Source organism: Eulemur rufifrons, chromosome 3 (genome assembly GCF_041146395.1).
Source record: "Eulemur rufifrons isolate Redbay chromosome 3, OSU_ERuf_1, whole genome shotgun sequence".
Lineage (NCBI taxonomy): Eukaryota > Metazoa > Chordata > Mammalia > Primates > Lemuridae > Eulemur > Eulemur rufifrons.
The window spans coordinates 16,277,901-16,292,596 of record NC_090985.1 but is presented as its reverse complement, the minus strand read 5'-3'; the positions used below and the strand labels follow the sequence as shown (position 1 = coordinate 16,292,596).

The window sequence follows — 14,696 nt, the reverse complement described above, 5'->3', positions numbered from 1 at the left end:
CAACCTGCTGTCCTGCAGAATTCAGACTCAACACTGCAACACCAACTCTTAGCTGAATTTTCAGCCTGTCACTGTGTCCTACAAGTTTTGAACTTGCCAGCCCCTATAAGTGTGTGAGCCAATTCCTCAAAATTAGTTTTCTCTCTCTCCGTCATGTAAGGACACAGTGAGAAGTTGGCTGCCTGCAAGCCGGGAAGAGAGCTCTCAACAGAACCCAACCATACTTGATTTCAGACTTCTCTCCTCCAGAACTATGAGAAAATAATTTTGTTATGGTAGTCTAAGCTATTACAGAGCCCTTATTTGGAAACACTATCCTTGCACATATAACAGTTAAGTAAGGTGTAGGGTGGGGCCCTAATCCAATATGACTACTACCTTTATAAAAAGGGGAAATTTGGACACAGAGGCAGCCATGCATAAATGGAAGATGATGGGAAGAGACACAGGGAGAAAACAGCCATCTACAAGCCAAGGAGAAAGACGTGGAACACATCTTTCCCTCACGTCCCTCAGAAGGAATCAACTCTGCAAACACCTTGATCTTGGATTTCCAGCCTCCAAAACTGTGAGACAATAAATTTCTGTTGTTTAAGCCATCTAGTCTGTGGTACTTTGTTGTAGCATCCCTGGCAAACTAATCCAATGCCCCTGAAAAACTTTTGGTAGCCTGATTTCCTATTGGGAAATATAGAACTTGTGAGATCCATACATGCTTGGGAAAAGCTAGACACATTGTTTTACTAACAAATAATCTTCTAAGTTAAAGTTCTCTATTTTGACTAAGTTTTGGGCATGAAAATTCGTTACGCCTATAGGCTCAAAAGTCACAAATTTACTAGCCATTCTTCTCTGCTATATATATTTGAAAGTTTGGGTATTTATTGTTTATGCAAAATGCTGTAATTTCTTTTTATTTCACTCTGTATTAAATTTAGGTTGAAACTAACACTTCCATGGAACTTGGTATTTTAGAAGAATATTCAATATGTTCCTTTTTAAAATAATGCCAGATGTCCACATTAATTTAGATATTGGCTGATATAACGTATTATTTTATGACAAGCAATGCAAACTGAACTGCATATATTAGAAAACTTAAAAATAATCTTATCAAAGTTTATGATATTAAAAAATGTTGATTTTATTTTCAGCAACAACCTACTCTGGATTCAAGTATTTGATTTTCAGTTACAAAAGAAAATACTTTAAAGACTATGGTAGAAACTAAAGTCAATGCTTTTAATACAATCTCCATGGCAACATGGGAAGGAGCACAGCCCGGTGGGCCAAATGAAAGCCACAAACTCTCAATTTCAGACCCTACCATTAACTCACCACAGAAAGCCACATTTGTATCTTGGCATTTCATCTCTGTTATAAACAGGGGGACCCTGGCTTTACTCAACAAAAGGGCATTGCCTTAATCCTATGTACTTGATATACTCATTTTACTAAATTAATACTATTAAATTTATGTTCTGAAACAACGTAAGATTATTCACACTACATTTCGAGGTTGTAGCAGGGAAATAAGTAGCAGTAAGTGGAAAATGCAAATACCGAATTAAGTTCCCCAAATTTCATGCAACGATAACACAAAAATGACCTAATTTCAAGGATCCACTTTATTTTCGTAAATGAATTACCCAGATAAAAAGTTTATTTTTTAAAATAGGTATTTTGAATTTCATCAGCTATTAACTGAGCATCTTGACCATATTGTTTTGTTTACATTTTCATATTTTAAATAAAGAAATATCTACTATAGGAAATTGTATAATAACAATGCATAAGGATTTTAACTGTAGTTTAATGAATTAGTTAAGATTTTCCTATGATGCTATCTTGCTAATATGAAGATCATGTGCTAAAAACACAACAAAAATAAGAAATAAAAAAGTCTAAGTTACAAAAATAGGTAATAATAGTATTAATAGTTAACATTTACTTAGTATTTATTACATGCCAGGTACTAATCTGGACTCTTTACACGAATGATCTCATTTAATTCTCACATGACCTTATGAAGTAGATATTATTATTCCCATTTTATTGATGAAAAGGCTAAGCTCAGGGATATGCAGTAATTTGCCCCAGATCTCCCAGTGGGGGAGTCAGAATCAGGCCTGGGCACTTGACCACTATGTGCTACCACTTCGCTTCTCATAGACGTGTCTATTTCATTTGTTAATTTTATTCGCGTGGTAACACACTTGGAATCTCAGTTCTTTTTACTCTGATTTAAATGTAATTCCACCAAATTTGTTTATCTGGTCATTTAAGATTACTAGCAACAAACTGGAAAGGTTTGGAGCAGGGCTCCCGTAAGCAGAAAACATTAAAAATACAGAAAGTTGAAACAGGAACTGAAAGTTTAGCAAAACAGGATTATCCACACCAAGAAAAAGATAAACACGGTTTGGGGAGGGAGTGGGTAGAAATATGGAAATGGTAACCACCATTTGTCAAATACCTGTCACACGCCAGGTTTTTGCGTTCATCATCTGCTAATCCTTACATGCCCTGCCACGCAGCCTATTGTATCCCTATTTCACGGAGTTCAGCAGCCTGTCCAAGTTCTCACAACAGAAGAGCCAAGCCTATTGGGTGCAAGGTCCGTGCTCTGAAACAATGCACCACACTGCCTATCTTGCATGCATTAAGAAACGAAGGAAGGAAAAAAAATCTTAGAAAGGTTTCTATAAAAATGATTATACTGGAAATGCTTTTTGGCACTGAAGAGGGCTAATAAGCTTCAGTTATTGGGAAAATTAAAATGAAACAAAAAATACTTGATGGTGATAAGTGAAGTGATACGGCACCTTTTTTCAACTTTAAATGATTCAAATTTTAGGAAATCCTAAATTTGGAAAATCTATAAGCTAAAGTTGTACAAATAGGGGATTTTTATTTGATATCCTATCTTTAAATTATCTGGTGTCTTTTTTTTTTAAGTACCAGTATTGGAGTTTTACTTATTGAACAGTCTTAGCAAATGTAAGGCACTGTGCCAAGAAATAAAGAATGGCATGAGAATGCCATTTGGAAAGGTTAGAAATTTAAAACACAAATGTGTGCACGTGCACACACACAGAGAACTCAGTCATATACTTTCAGTTAGACAGCAATTAAATAGAAGGGCTGGGCTCCTCCCATTATACAACAATTTTTTCCTGCATCCCTTATTGCCTAAAGACTAATGCAAATAGGGAAATAACAGGAAAGCATTTCCACAAAGAACTACTCTAAATAATACATATACAGGCCAGGTGTGGTGGCTCACGCCTGTAATCCTAGCACTCTGGGAGGCTAAGGTGGAAGGATTGCTTGAGGTCAGGAGTAAGGGACCAGCTTGAGCAAGAGTGAGACCCTGTCTCTACTAAAAATAGAAAAATTAGCCAGGCACTGTGGTGTGCACCTATAGTTCCAGCTACTTGGGTAGCTCAGGCAGGAGGATGGCTTGAGCCCAGGAGTCTGAGGTTGCGCTGAGCTGCAATGATGCAACTGCACTCTAGCCAGGGCAACAGAGCAAGACTCTGTCTCACCAAAAAAAAAAAAAAAAAAAAAATATATATATATATATATGCACACACACAAATAAAACTGTTCTGTATATGACCAAAAAATTAACTAATAAACAGAAGTCTAGTTTTCTTGTGATGCTGAAAATATGCCTATGTTTCATTTAGCTGTATCTCAGGAAGCATGTTATGCCGCTTTAGAGCTGCTGACTTAACGCTTTCAAGCACGGCCTCCCCGCTCCCCATGCTGTACCCCTTGCCTGGCATAAGCCCTGGTGCCCACTTAGGCATGATTACCCCTGGTGCAGCCCTGCCATCGGTGTCTCTCTCAAGGGAAAGAGCTTGGGGTAGACGATGGTAAACATGGGCTCGCTGCACCGGTGACAGTGCCCCAGGGGGCACTGCAGCAGCTCCAGGAGACTTCTGGGTAGCGAGATGGGAGACAGAAAGTTCAGATCTGGAACACAAGAGAAAACCATGCACACAAGTAAAACATCAGACTAACTTAAACTAGGCTTTTAAAAATATTTCTCTTTGTTACCAAATGAGTTAGTTAAAAGTACTTCATGTTGCAAATTCTGTTACTTGATAGGCACTGAATAAAAATCTAACATTATTTGGAAATGAAAGATGTTTTTTACATTTTTAATACTTACATTTTTAAATACATTTTAATTTTAAAAGAAAATATAAATCCTCAGATGCTGTCCTGAGGTAGAGGCAAGGAAAGAATAAGATCAAATATTTTTTAAGAACAAAGACCAAAAAGGCATCAATTTACCCAGAGAAGATTTTGCAAGTTTATAAGAGTCACACAATTCAGAAAGGACTCAGACTGAAGACTGAAACTGACTTTCATTAAGTTTTCCCTAAACCTATTAGGCATTTAGTATCAATCAAGCGTCAATCAGGGCTAAATCATATTTATTAAAAAGAATGAAATGTGAGAAATAAGAGAATGAAAAATAATAAAACCAAGCTTTTCCTTGTCTCACTCCCATGAGCTGTCATTAATAAAAATAGGGAGCTTCCTTACCAGCTTAGTCTGAGCTACACAAAAGAGACACTGAAAAGCAAAACATCCCAATGGCCCAGGCAATCTTGGGCACAAATTTATGCTAGGTTTCTACTGATGATAAACATTCAGTAGAGAGAAAGATGGTCATGCTAAGGTAAAATCTAAAAATTATTGACTCATCTTTGGAAAGGAAATACAAATCATCTTCTTATATTTTTATATCTGTCCAGACTTAACCACTCAATAACCATTTAGAAAAATGTAATTTACTCATAGGTGAATAACTGTAATTCTTTGTTTAGTTTTAAAAAACAACTTCCTAGACATTCCTGGGAAGCTAATGTTAGATGTTTTTTTATGGACTCCTTTTTTTTAAGCAAAGACAAAACATTTAGCAGTTTTAAAAACACTTGAAACATATTTTTCTTATTAATATTACCTAGTGCTTTCTTAAAGCATTTCAGACATATATCCCACAGTATCTGTAAAATCTATACACTGCCAAATCCTTTCTAAAATATAATAAGTTGGCATGCTGTGATAATACTGCCAAAGACTCCTGATATTTCTTCTTTAGGTATATACATTTCTCAGATGCGAGGAGGCTGCAAGGCAAAAATCTACTCTGCTGGAAGAGGTATCCAACTTTGCTTTAAATATAAGATCTTTCCAAATTTTCCCTACTGCGAGCCTTTCACTTCAACCAATATATTCTCAAACACCAATTTCCTTTACTTAAACCACCTAGTTTAACTTTTAACCACTGTCCTTTGCAACCGAAGATCATATTTTAACAAATGCTTCTCTGTGTCTGTAGGGGGTGCTAAAAGGATCAGTGTTAAAATATTAAAGCTGGTTTTCTTATCAGAAAAATCCCATGGCTGGTCGGAAGGTAGAGAGTCATCGCACTTGATTGTTCACAGTCAGGTACAGATCAAACTCCTTGTTCTACTCTTTCCCCCCTTCTCACAACTGCACTTCACTAAGTCTAAAAAAAAAAAAAAAAAAAAAAAGAACAAAGAAAAGTAAATGTACTTCATATGCCACTGAACTATATACTTAAAGATGGATAAAATGGCAAATTTTGTGTTATGTATATTTTACTACAACAAAATTTTTTTTAAAGATGAAGGCCAAAACAGGCAACTTCAAACATAATTTTTATGTTCACTGAATGAGAGACAGAAAAAAAGAAAAGTCCCACATACCTTTTAGAAAGCTGTGGTAGGTGTGATACAGACTTCTCATGGCCAGCTCCTGCAGAGGCAGGACGTGATCACGCTCTGTCCCGATGGCCTTCACCTCGGCTGGGAGGAAAACGGTTAGTTGCCCTGATGAGAAGGAAAGCAGCTTCACCTCGGAAACCTGAATGGGAGCACCACAGCTGCAGAAAGACACATGTTCACAGTAGTATTAGCAATAAGGAAAAGAATATGGGTGCCAAAAAAATATGTTAATCAAAATATACATTTGAAAATTTATGACACTGCTGAATTGCCAGAATTCTTCTCCAAGTGAACATATGCTCTCCTGGGTTCCTTAATAAAACCTGGCTCATAAGTCTCAACTCATCAGTTGGAACTCTGCTAAATCACTGCTGAGGCCCAGCCATTTCCAGCAAGGATAAACCTTAAAGCAACTTTCCTTCTTAGGAGCGGCACAATTTGCTTTGTAAGCTCTATTTTTCCTCATTTTATTACCCTCTCCAAAGGTGTTTATTGAAACTTTCAAAATTAAAAGGATAAAAAAAGTACTTTGTTGAGTTGTATAGAGTATTTTGGTTTAATACAATTTTTGTGCAGAAAAACTTAAACCCACAAAGCAAATAGATTTTAAATGGCATAAGATAACCTTACTGGATCCTTCCATAAACTTGTGGGGAAAATATTTTTGGCATATTGAATAAGCCAAGTTATACCCTATTCCCTGCAGCCACTTGTAACCCGATGGCAGAGATGTCCTTGTTCCTTTAACTGCAGAGTTACCAAATCTCAGGAGTCAAATCTCATTCTACCCCTTGTCTGAGACCAAGAGGGTGACCTAAAAGTCTGGATACTTTTCTTTGCTAATGACAAACAGGTGCCAACAAACCTTACTCTCTGAAAATAACATGGGACAATATCAGTAAGCCTGACCAGAACAGGCAATGAAGCACAGGGCACAGGACTGGACAGAAGCCCTTGACTCATTTATTTGTTAAAAGTTCCTTCATTTGTTCATTCTTTCCATCCATCAGAAAACATTTCCAGAGCACCTACCATATGCCAGTCAGTCAAGATACTTACATGAATAAAACCAAGATGACCCCCTTACTTCAAGGAGAATAATTACAATACAATTGTTCTAATGTGGGGGCAAAGAAGGGGTAACTGACTGTCCAGGGATTTAGGGAAGAATTTAAAGAGGAGTCAATATCCGACTTAGAGCTTAACTGATTTCACCAGGAATAAATGAAGAGCTCAATGTACTAGTATTCCAAGCACAGGGAAGAGCACGTGCGGCAGTATAGAAGCCTGAAAGAATATGGCTACGTCTATGGTTTCAAGGGGGCTGGAAAAATGGATAGAGGGAGAAGGCAGCCAGGAATATTAGCTGAAGTTAGATGGTTTTAATTCACAGGGAAGATTGTTAGATGATTTTTACAAAACTATCTGGTCACAGTATAGTGGACAGGAAGGAAATTAGTAGCAAAGAGGTAAACACCAAACACAGAAAGAAACAGGAATGAGAAAATTGTTAGGGTTTGGAAAGTGAGAGCTTGACATAAGTAGAAGAGGTATGGAATAACCATTGTGGGTAAGGAGCCAGTAGCTTTCTTTGTAAGTTCCTAAAGCAAATAATTTATACTTTCAAATCACTGGTAATTTGGGGGGGGGGCTTGATCTATTTTAAATAGAAATCTCAGCAAATTCTAGAAGCAGAAAAGTAAGTCATGTGAAGTGGGCTGGACAAATTTCACTCTTTTATACATAGAGCTGTTTTTATTGATTGGATCATAGGAGTTCTAATTTTTAGCCAGGAGTGTTTTTAAAAAGTTACATAAAAACAATCTAATATTATAAATTTAAAGTATAAAAATAGTGCATGCTTATTGTTATAAGCCAAACAATATAGAAAATGAAGACAAAGTGAACAATTTCCCCTAAGTTTCCCTCTTTAAGACCTCTGTCTCCAAAGTAATTATTAATAGTTTGATGTTTATCGTTCTACTCATTCGTATATGCTCAGACAAAAAATAGAAAGAGATCCTCTCCTCTCACTTATTTTTTTCCAACAAATATGATCACACAGTTCTGTAATGTGTTTTTGGCTCAAGTAATCCTTCAGACCAATCAAGATAAACTTAGAGAATTTTTTTTTTTTTTTGAGACAGGGTCCTGTTCTGTCTCCTGGACTAGAGTACAGTGATGTCATCATAGCTCACTGCAACCTCAAACTCCTGGGTTCGAGTGATCCTCCTGCCCTGGCCTTCCAAAGTGCTAGGATTGTAGGTGTGAGCCACCATGCCCAGTCTAGAGAATTCTTTTTAATTGCTACATAATATTCCATATGATGGATGAACTGTAATTCACTATGTTCATCCTGGTTTTTTCAGTGTTTTCCCTTCTACTACACAAACATCATTACAATAAATCTTACATACATTCCTATGCACAAATGTTATTATAAGATAAAATTCCCAAACTGGGATTGCTGGTCATGAAAACCGAAAATTTTAAATGCCTGACATCTTTCCAAAAAGGTTGTTACGGAAGTATCCATTTACCCACACCATCATCATAACCAAATGTTTCAGTCTTTTGCTAATCTGATTAATGAAAACTGTCTTCTTGGTTACTAATGAGTTTTATCGCCTTTTGATACGTTTACTGGCCATTTACATTTCCTCTTCTGTGTGCTGTCCATTTATATCATTTGCCTAATTTTCTATTGAATTAAAAAATCACTTTGTAGGAACTTCCATATTGGTAGTAACAATCCTTTGTCATACGTGCTGAAATATTTATTTCCAAAATTATTTTTCCTTTTTTCTTAAATGTGGCTTCTGTAGGGCAGAAGGACCAGGCTGCACTTCAGGAGACCCAAAAATATTTTTGCCTTTTAACTTTGCTCTTACAGTGCCTTTTGCCATTAAGCAGTCATTCTTTCCTGATGAAAATCTATCCATTTATTTGCTTCACGGCATCTATATTTTCTGATTTTCTTAAAAGGGTTACCCTAATTTGAAGACTGTACATATATTATCCTAAAGTTTCTTCTAGTATGCTTATTGTATTATTTTTACATGTAGATGTTTTATCTATTTGTCTTTCTTGATAAATGATATGAAATAGGATTCAACTTTTTTCTTCCAAATGGGCAAATAATATTGGCAGCGTTATTAAATAAAACTATTCAATTCATCTCTGAACTGAAATGTTATCTTTATTATATTAAGTTCCCATATACCCTTGCATTAGTTTCTGGACTCTCTGATCTGATTCAGTGATGTATTTGTTTAATCCTATGTCAATTCTACATTGGTTTGATTACAATAGCTTTATAGAAGCTTCTATCATCTAAGTCTGCCATAACTATTCTTGTTCAAAATTTTTCTTGCAATTCTCAGTTACTATTCTATTTAACTTTACAATTATTTTACCTAGATCTCTCCAAAACCTCCTAAGGATCTGAATTAGAATTAACACTGATTTATATGTTAATTTCAGTAAGACAGGTAACTGATATTGCCAGTGGGGATATAAAATCATACAGTTATTTTCAGAGAGTTTGGCAGCTCCTTAGAAAAATTATACACATACCTACTGTATGATCCAGCCACTCCACCCATGTTATACTTCGTTATTGTATTTCATCCAAGGAAAAAAAAGTTTAGGTCTATTAAAAGAGTGTCCAGGCTGGGCGCGGTGGCTCACGCCTGTAATAGTAGCACTCTGGGAGGCCGAGGCGGGTGGATCTCTCGAGGTCAGGAGTTCGAGACCAGCCTGAGCAAGAGTGAGACCCCGTCTCTACTAAAAATAGAAAGAAATTATATGGACAACTAAAATATATATATACAAAAAAAAAAAAATTAGCCGGGCATGGTGGCGCATGCCTGTAGTCCCAGCTACTCAGGAGGCTGAGGCAGTAGGATCGCTTAAGCCCAGGAGTTTGAGGTTGCTGTGAGCTAGACTGACGCCATGGCACTCATTCTAGCCCGGGCAACAGAGTGAGACTCTGTCTCAAAAAAAAAAAAAAAAAAAAAGCTCGGCCGGGTGCGGTGGCTCACGCCTGTAATCCTAGAACTCTGGGAGGCCGAGGTGAGCGGATCGTTTGAGCTCAGGAGTTCGAGACCAGCCTGAGCAAGAGCGAGACCCCATCTCTACTAAAAATAGAAAGAAATTATATGGACAGCTAAAAAAATATATATAGAAAAAATTAGCCGGGCATGGTGGTGCATGCCTGTAGTCCCAGCTACTCGGGAGGCTGAGACAGGAGGATCGCTTGAGCTCAGGAGTTTGAGGTTGCTGTGAGCTAGGCTGACGCCACGGCACTCACTCTAGCCTGGGCAACAGAGTGAGACTGTGTCTCAAAAAAAAAAAAAAAAAAAAAGAGTGTCCACATACGCTCACTGCAGCTTTATTTGCAATAAAGCCAAAAACTAGAACCAACACATGTCCATTAACAAGTAAGTAGAGATAATCTGTGGTATATTTATATAATGGAATACTACTTAGCAATAAAAAGAAATGAACTATTGATACACACTACACCATTGATAAATATCCATTATGCTGAGTGAAAGAAGCCAGACCAAAAAAGTGTATATACTGTTTGACTCCGTTCATATAAAACTCTAGAAAATGAAAATTAAACTACAGTGGCAGAATATAGACGAGTGGTTACCCGGAGATGGGATGAGGGGCAGGAAGGAAGGATTACCAAGGAGCAAAGAAACTCCGGGGGTGATGTATGTGTTTATTATCTTAATCGCAGTGATGGTTTCAAAGGTGTATACACATGTCAAAACTGATCAAATTTTATTCTTAATACACGTGCAATTTATTGTACTATATGTCAGTTATACATCAGCAAAGCTCTTTTTGAAAAACACAAGGAAAAGCAAAGCAAAATAAATAGAAAACGAGTAGAAGATCTTAAAAGGTACGAGATTAAATTGATGAAAAAGGAAACAAAGAAAGGGTAAATCAAACCCAAAGCTGGTTCTTTGAAATAAAAAAAAAAAAAATTCAAACACACCTGGCATTTCCTGATTAAAGAAATAAGAGAGAAACTAAAAATATACATTAGGACAAAAAAAAGACTAAGTCAACAGATAGGAGATTAAAAGATTTATAAAGGAAGTTCCACTTCTTGTGATAGCAAACCAGGTAATAGTAACCAGCTGAGGACAATATAAAACGCTGGATAAAATATCTGTTTTACTGACTCAGCATTCTGGAAAAATTATGGAGGCAAGATCCAGGAAAAGACAGACACCCAACGTATAAATCGGCATTTGGGATTGCTTCTTTTCTGAGGGTTTGTCAATTACTGAAAAGACTGGAAGCTAAGCAGCATTTGACAGCCTAATGGAGCTAGAGGGACAATATTGGTGTCCAGAGCCCATCAAGGTGGAGGATTGATAAATCCCCCTCACAAAAAGGGGTTCACCCCCTTGGAGTAAGTAGGAATTGAAAGTAGAGAGAAGCCATCTCAGGGACTGAAGCCTCATTTTGAATTGTCTCAATCTGTGAAAATGGATTAGTAATTGGTAGCAACTGGACACTCCTAGGAAACTGCCAGAAGGTTATACTGTATCGATCAGAGTCCAGCCAGGAGACAGAAACCACATCAGTAATTTGAATAGGGGAAACTGTAAAAAGTGTTAATCAGTAAAAAAAGGCTGTTAATTACTAAAAGGGCTATGGAAGTAATAACAGCAGAAAGCAGCTACTCTCTCTAGAATTTAAGGAGGGTGAAATAGAAGTTACTCAGAAACTTGGAAACTTTTGGGAGCTCTTGGGAGTCCGTAAGTCTTGGGACCAGGAGATATGTTAGAGAAGACATTACAAATATCTGTATGTGGTTATCCAATAGGATGGCCACATTTAAGGAAACAATTATTTAGGAAAGTAATAGTCATCTGTTAAATAGAATTTTTGCAAATGTTATTTTTATGTCAATTTGGCAAGGCCACAGTGCCCAGATATTTGATCAAACACTAGTTTAGATGTCACTATGAAGGTATTTTTTTAGATTAACATTTAAGTCAGTAGACTGACTAAAGCAGATTACCCTCCAAAATGTGGGTGGGCTTCATCCAATCAGTTGAAGACCTTAAAAGAGCAAGGACTGAAATCTTCCAAGGAAGAGAGAATTCTGTCTCCAAGTTGCCTTTGAACTTAAGCTAAAACATTAAGTCTTCCCTGGGGCTCCAACAATGCCCGTCTGCCTACAGATTTTGGACATGCCACCTCTCACAATCAAGTAAACGGAACCCTCACTAATACATATGGTAAAATAATATTATCTGTTTCCAAATCTTATAACCACACCATAGTATGAGAAGCCTGGGCAAAACCATGAAACAATGAAAATGCAGTTTGAAAAGCAAGTAAGTCATTTATGAATTTACTTCACACTATTATTGCCTTAAAAGCCGCTGCTTCTTAACCCAATTATGGATGAACTCTACATGGACACTATCCAAAGAATTTAACAATATATAATAACATATAAAAGTTTAGAAAATAGAAAGCCAGCTCTGCGCAGTGGCAGTATCATAGCCAATGTGGTGTACCCAAGGTGTGATTATTGCTAATTGAAAACTGTTCCCAATACCCCGCCAGGACAACTTGAAATATAGTCAGCATTGGCAATTTTTGACGGTCCCTATGGGGACTAAATAAAAAAAAAAATTAAAATAAATAGAAAGCCAGATTTTTCCTAATGCTTTCCTTGTCTCTAATAATTAAAAAAACAGGTGCCTGATTAAACAATTGAAAAGGCTCACATTAACAAGTAAGTGGATCCTCATTTTACACAAAGTTTAATTTCCCTTTAGCATTCTTTTAGCAGAAGTTCCTATTCTCCACCACTGGATATAAGAAGCTAATTAAATGCATTTTGAGATACACTTATTAAATGTCTTCTGTGCATAAAGAGTTGCAGCTATGTAGAAAGCAGGCTGCAAGTGAAAAATTCACACAAGTTAGGAACATTTCAGCTGTTCCATGGCCAACCGAGTTGCATCAGAGACTAAATGCCCACTGTCTCTGCTCTCAAGGAGCTGGTAGAAAAGCCCAAACATACATATAGTGATGATTCCAGACAAAGGAGAAGAGGGAGGCAGCGTACAGGTATAGAGGTTAAGAGGACAGACAATGGATGATAACTCTACTGCCACCTCACTTTGCGACCTTGGACGATGTACTTAATCTCTCTGAATTTTAGTTTCTTCATTTCTAAGATGGGGGTAATAACACAAGGGTTGCCAGGAGAATGTTGTGCAATAATGCAGATAAATCAATGAGCAGACTGCCTGGTACACAGGAAATGTTACGCAATGTTTACAGCCATGCTTTATTTTTGGTATTATCTAGTGTTACAAACTAAGATTAGGGTGATGATATTCCAGGGAAAGGGAATAATATGAACAGCAATGCACCTCTGTGGACACACAGGGCCCATGGTTAAACAACAGTTCCCACCGGCTAGAGTGTGGGGAGCATGGAAGAGAATGGCAAGTGGGAAGGAAGGCTGAAAAGGTACCTGCTTTGAAAACTGAGTGTCATTCATCTAAAACAAGAGTAATAATGAAGTGAATTGTTAGTAAGGAGAGATGGAAGCCCCATGATATGCTTCAGTTCACAATGAAATGAAAGAATTATTAGCTGGCAATTATTAAATCTTGGTATCTTTGATTTATAACAATAGTTTTTATTATTTTAGATTAAATGCTGAGATAGTTACAAAAAGATTTGTACACTGAACCCTCAAGTGAGTTATTTCAATGAATTGAAATCTGTTACAAATATTAGTACCTTTGGCTTAGTAACATAGCTAATTTATAACAATTATTGGGAATTTCCTTTCAACTCAATGCTTTCACAGCTGACATTCAATATTTAGCCCAAAACAGGCTAAATGAATAGTGACATCATCTTGCCACTGAGATTTTGCCACATATATGCACCAAAAACATGTATATAATTTAGCAAATTAATTCACATGCATTTTCCCACTCACAATTCTACCTAACAAATGTGTTAAAAGATTTAAATTCCCTTGCCTGAAACACCCAAATCTCTGTCTTTTATCCTTCAGAAAGTCCACTGGGTCATCCACATGCCCATTACTGCGAGGGCTGCTACAGATTTACCCTCTTCCTTTTTAGAAAAAACGTTTTTCTTCATCTTAAAGAAAGAAGAAAAGGAAAGGAGGGAAATGGAAATGGAGATGGAAAGAAACTGTACCCACTAAAAGGAATGTATGGCCTGGATAGAGTCCAACTGTCATGTTGGCAAAGCTACTCAAGGCTAAGTTTTGCTTTATCTGTGAATGTGTTTATATAATTTTGAGTTGACTTATTTCTCTGGCACTTTAAAAATGTTTTTCCATTGTTTTCTGGCCTTCAGATTTTCTGATGAGAAGTTAACAGTCTTTTGAATTGTTCCTTTGTATTTAAAGTGCCTTTTTTCTCTGGTTGCTTTCAAAATTTTCCTGTTATCTTTGGTTTTGAACAGCTTTGCTTAGGAATGGTTTTCTTTGTATTTATACTGCTTAGTGTTCACTGAGCTTCTTGAAAATGTTTTTCATCAAATTTGGGAAACTTTTGAACATTATTTCTTCAAATATTTTTGTTGTTGTTACCCATTCTCTCCGTATTCTCCTTCTGGGATGCCAACTACACATACATAAGGCTTTTTTATATTGTCTGGAAGGTCTTTCATGCTGTGTTCCTTTTTGTTTTTAATATTTTTTCCTACGTGTTCCTTAGATTGGAACTGATCTACACCTCTAAGTTCATTGATTTTTTTTCCCTCTGGTATACCCATTCTGCTATGAAGCCCAGCAAGCTAATTTTTTATTTCAGACATTGTATTTTCAATTCTAGAACCCCCCTCTCCCCGCTTTTTTTTTACAGTTTCTATTTTTCTGGTCTTTTCATT

At 36.7% G+C, this 14,696-nt stretch overlaps 1 protein-coding gene and 1 non-coding gene across 3 annotated transcripts in view; one reads left to right on the top strand and one right to left on the bottom strand.

The window, feature by feature from the left end:
- The window catches only part of LRRC28 (leucine rich repeat containing 28), a 119,783-nt gene that overhangs the window by 8,291 nt on the left and 96,796 nt on the right, over nt 1-14,696 (bottom strand). For both annotated transcript variants that reach the window (XM_069465780.1, XM_069465781.1), the window contains 2 exons: nt 5,751-5,926; nt 3,822-3,981 (listed from right to left, as the gene is read on the bottom strand). In XM_069465780.1, the coding sequence (XP_069321881.1) occupies nt 3,822-3,981; nt 5,751-5,926 (336 nt within the window). The remainder of the gene's footprint in view (nt 1-3,821; nt 3,982-5,750; nt 5,927-14,696) is intronic.
- LOC138382025 (U4 spliceosomal RNA) lies at nt 12,286-12,426 on the top strand. Its single transcript, XR_011233207.1, has one exon. It is a non-coding gene; the product is annotated as a U4 spliceosomal RNA (small nuclear RNA).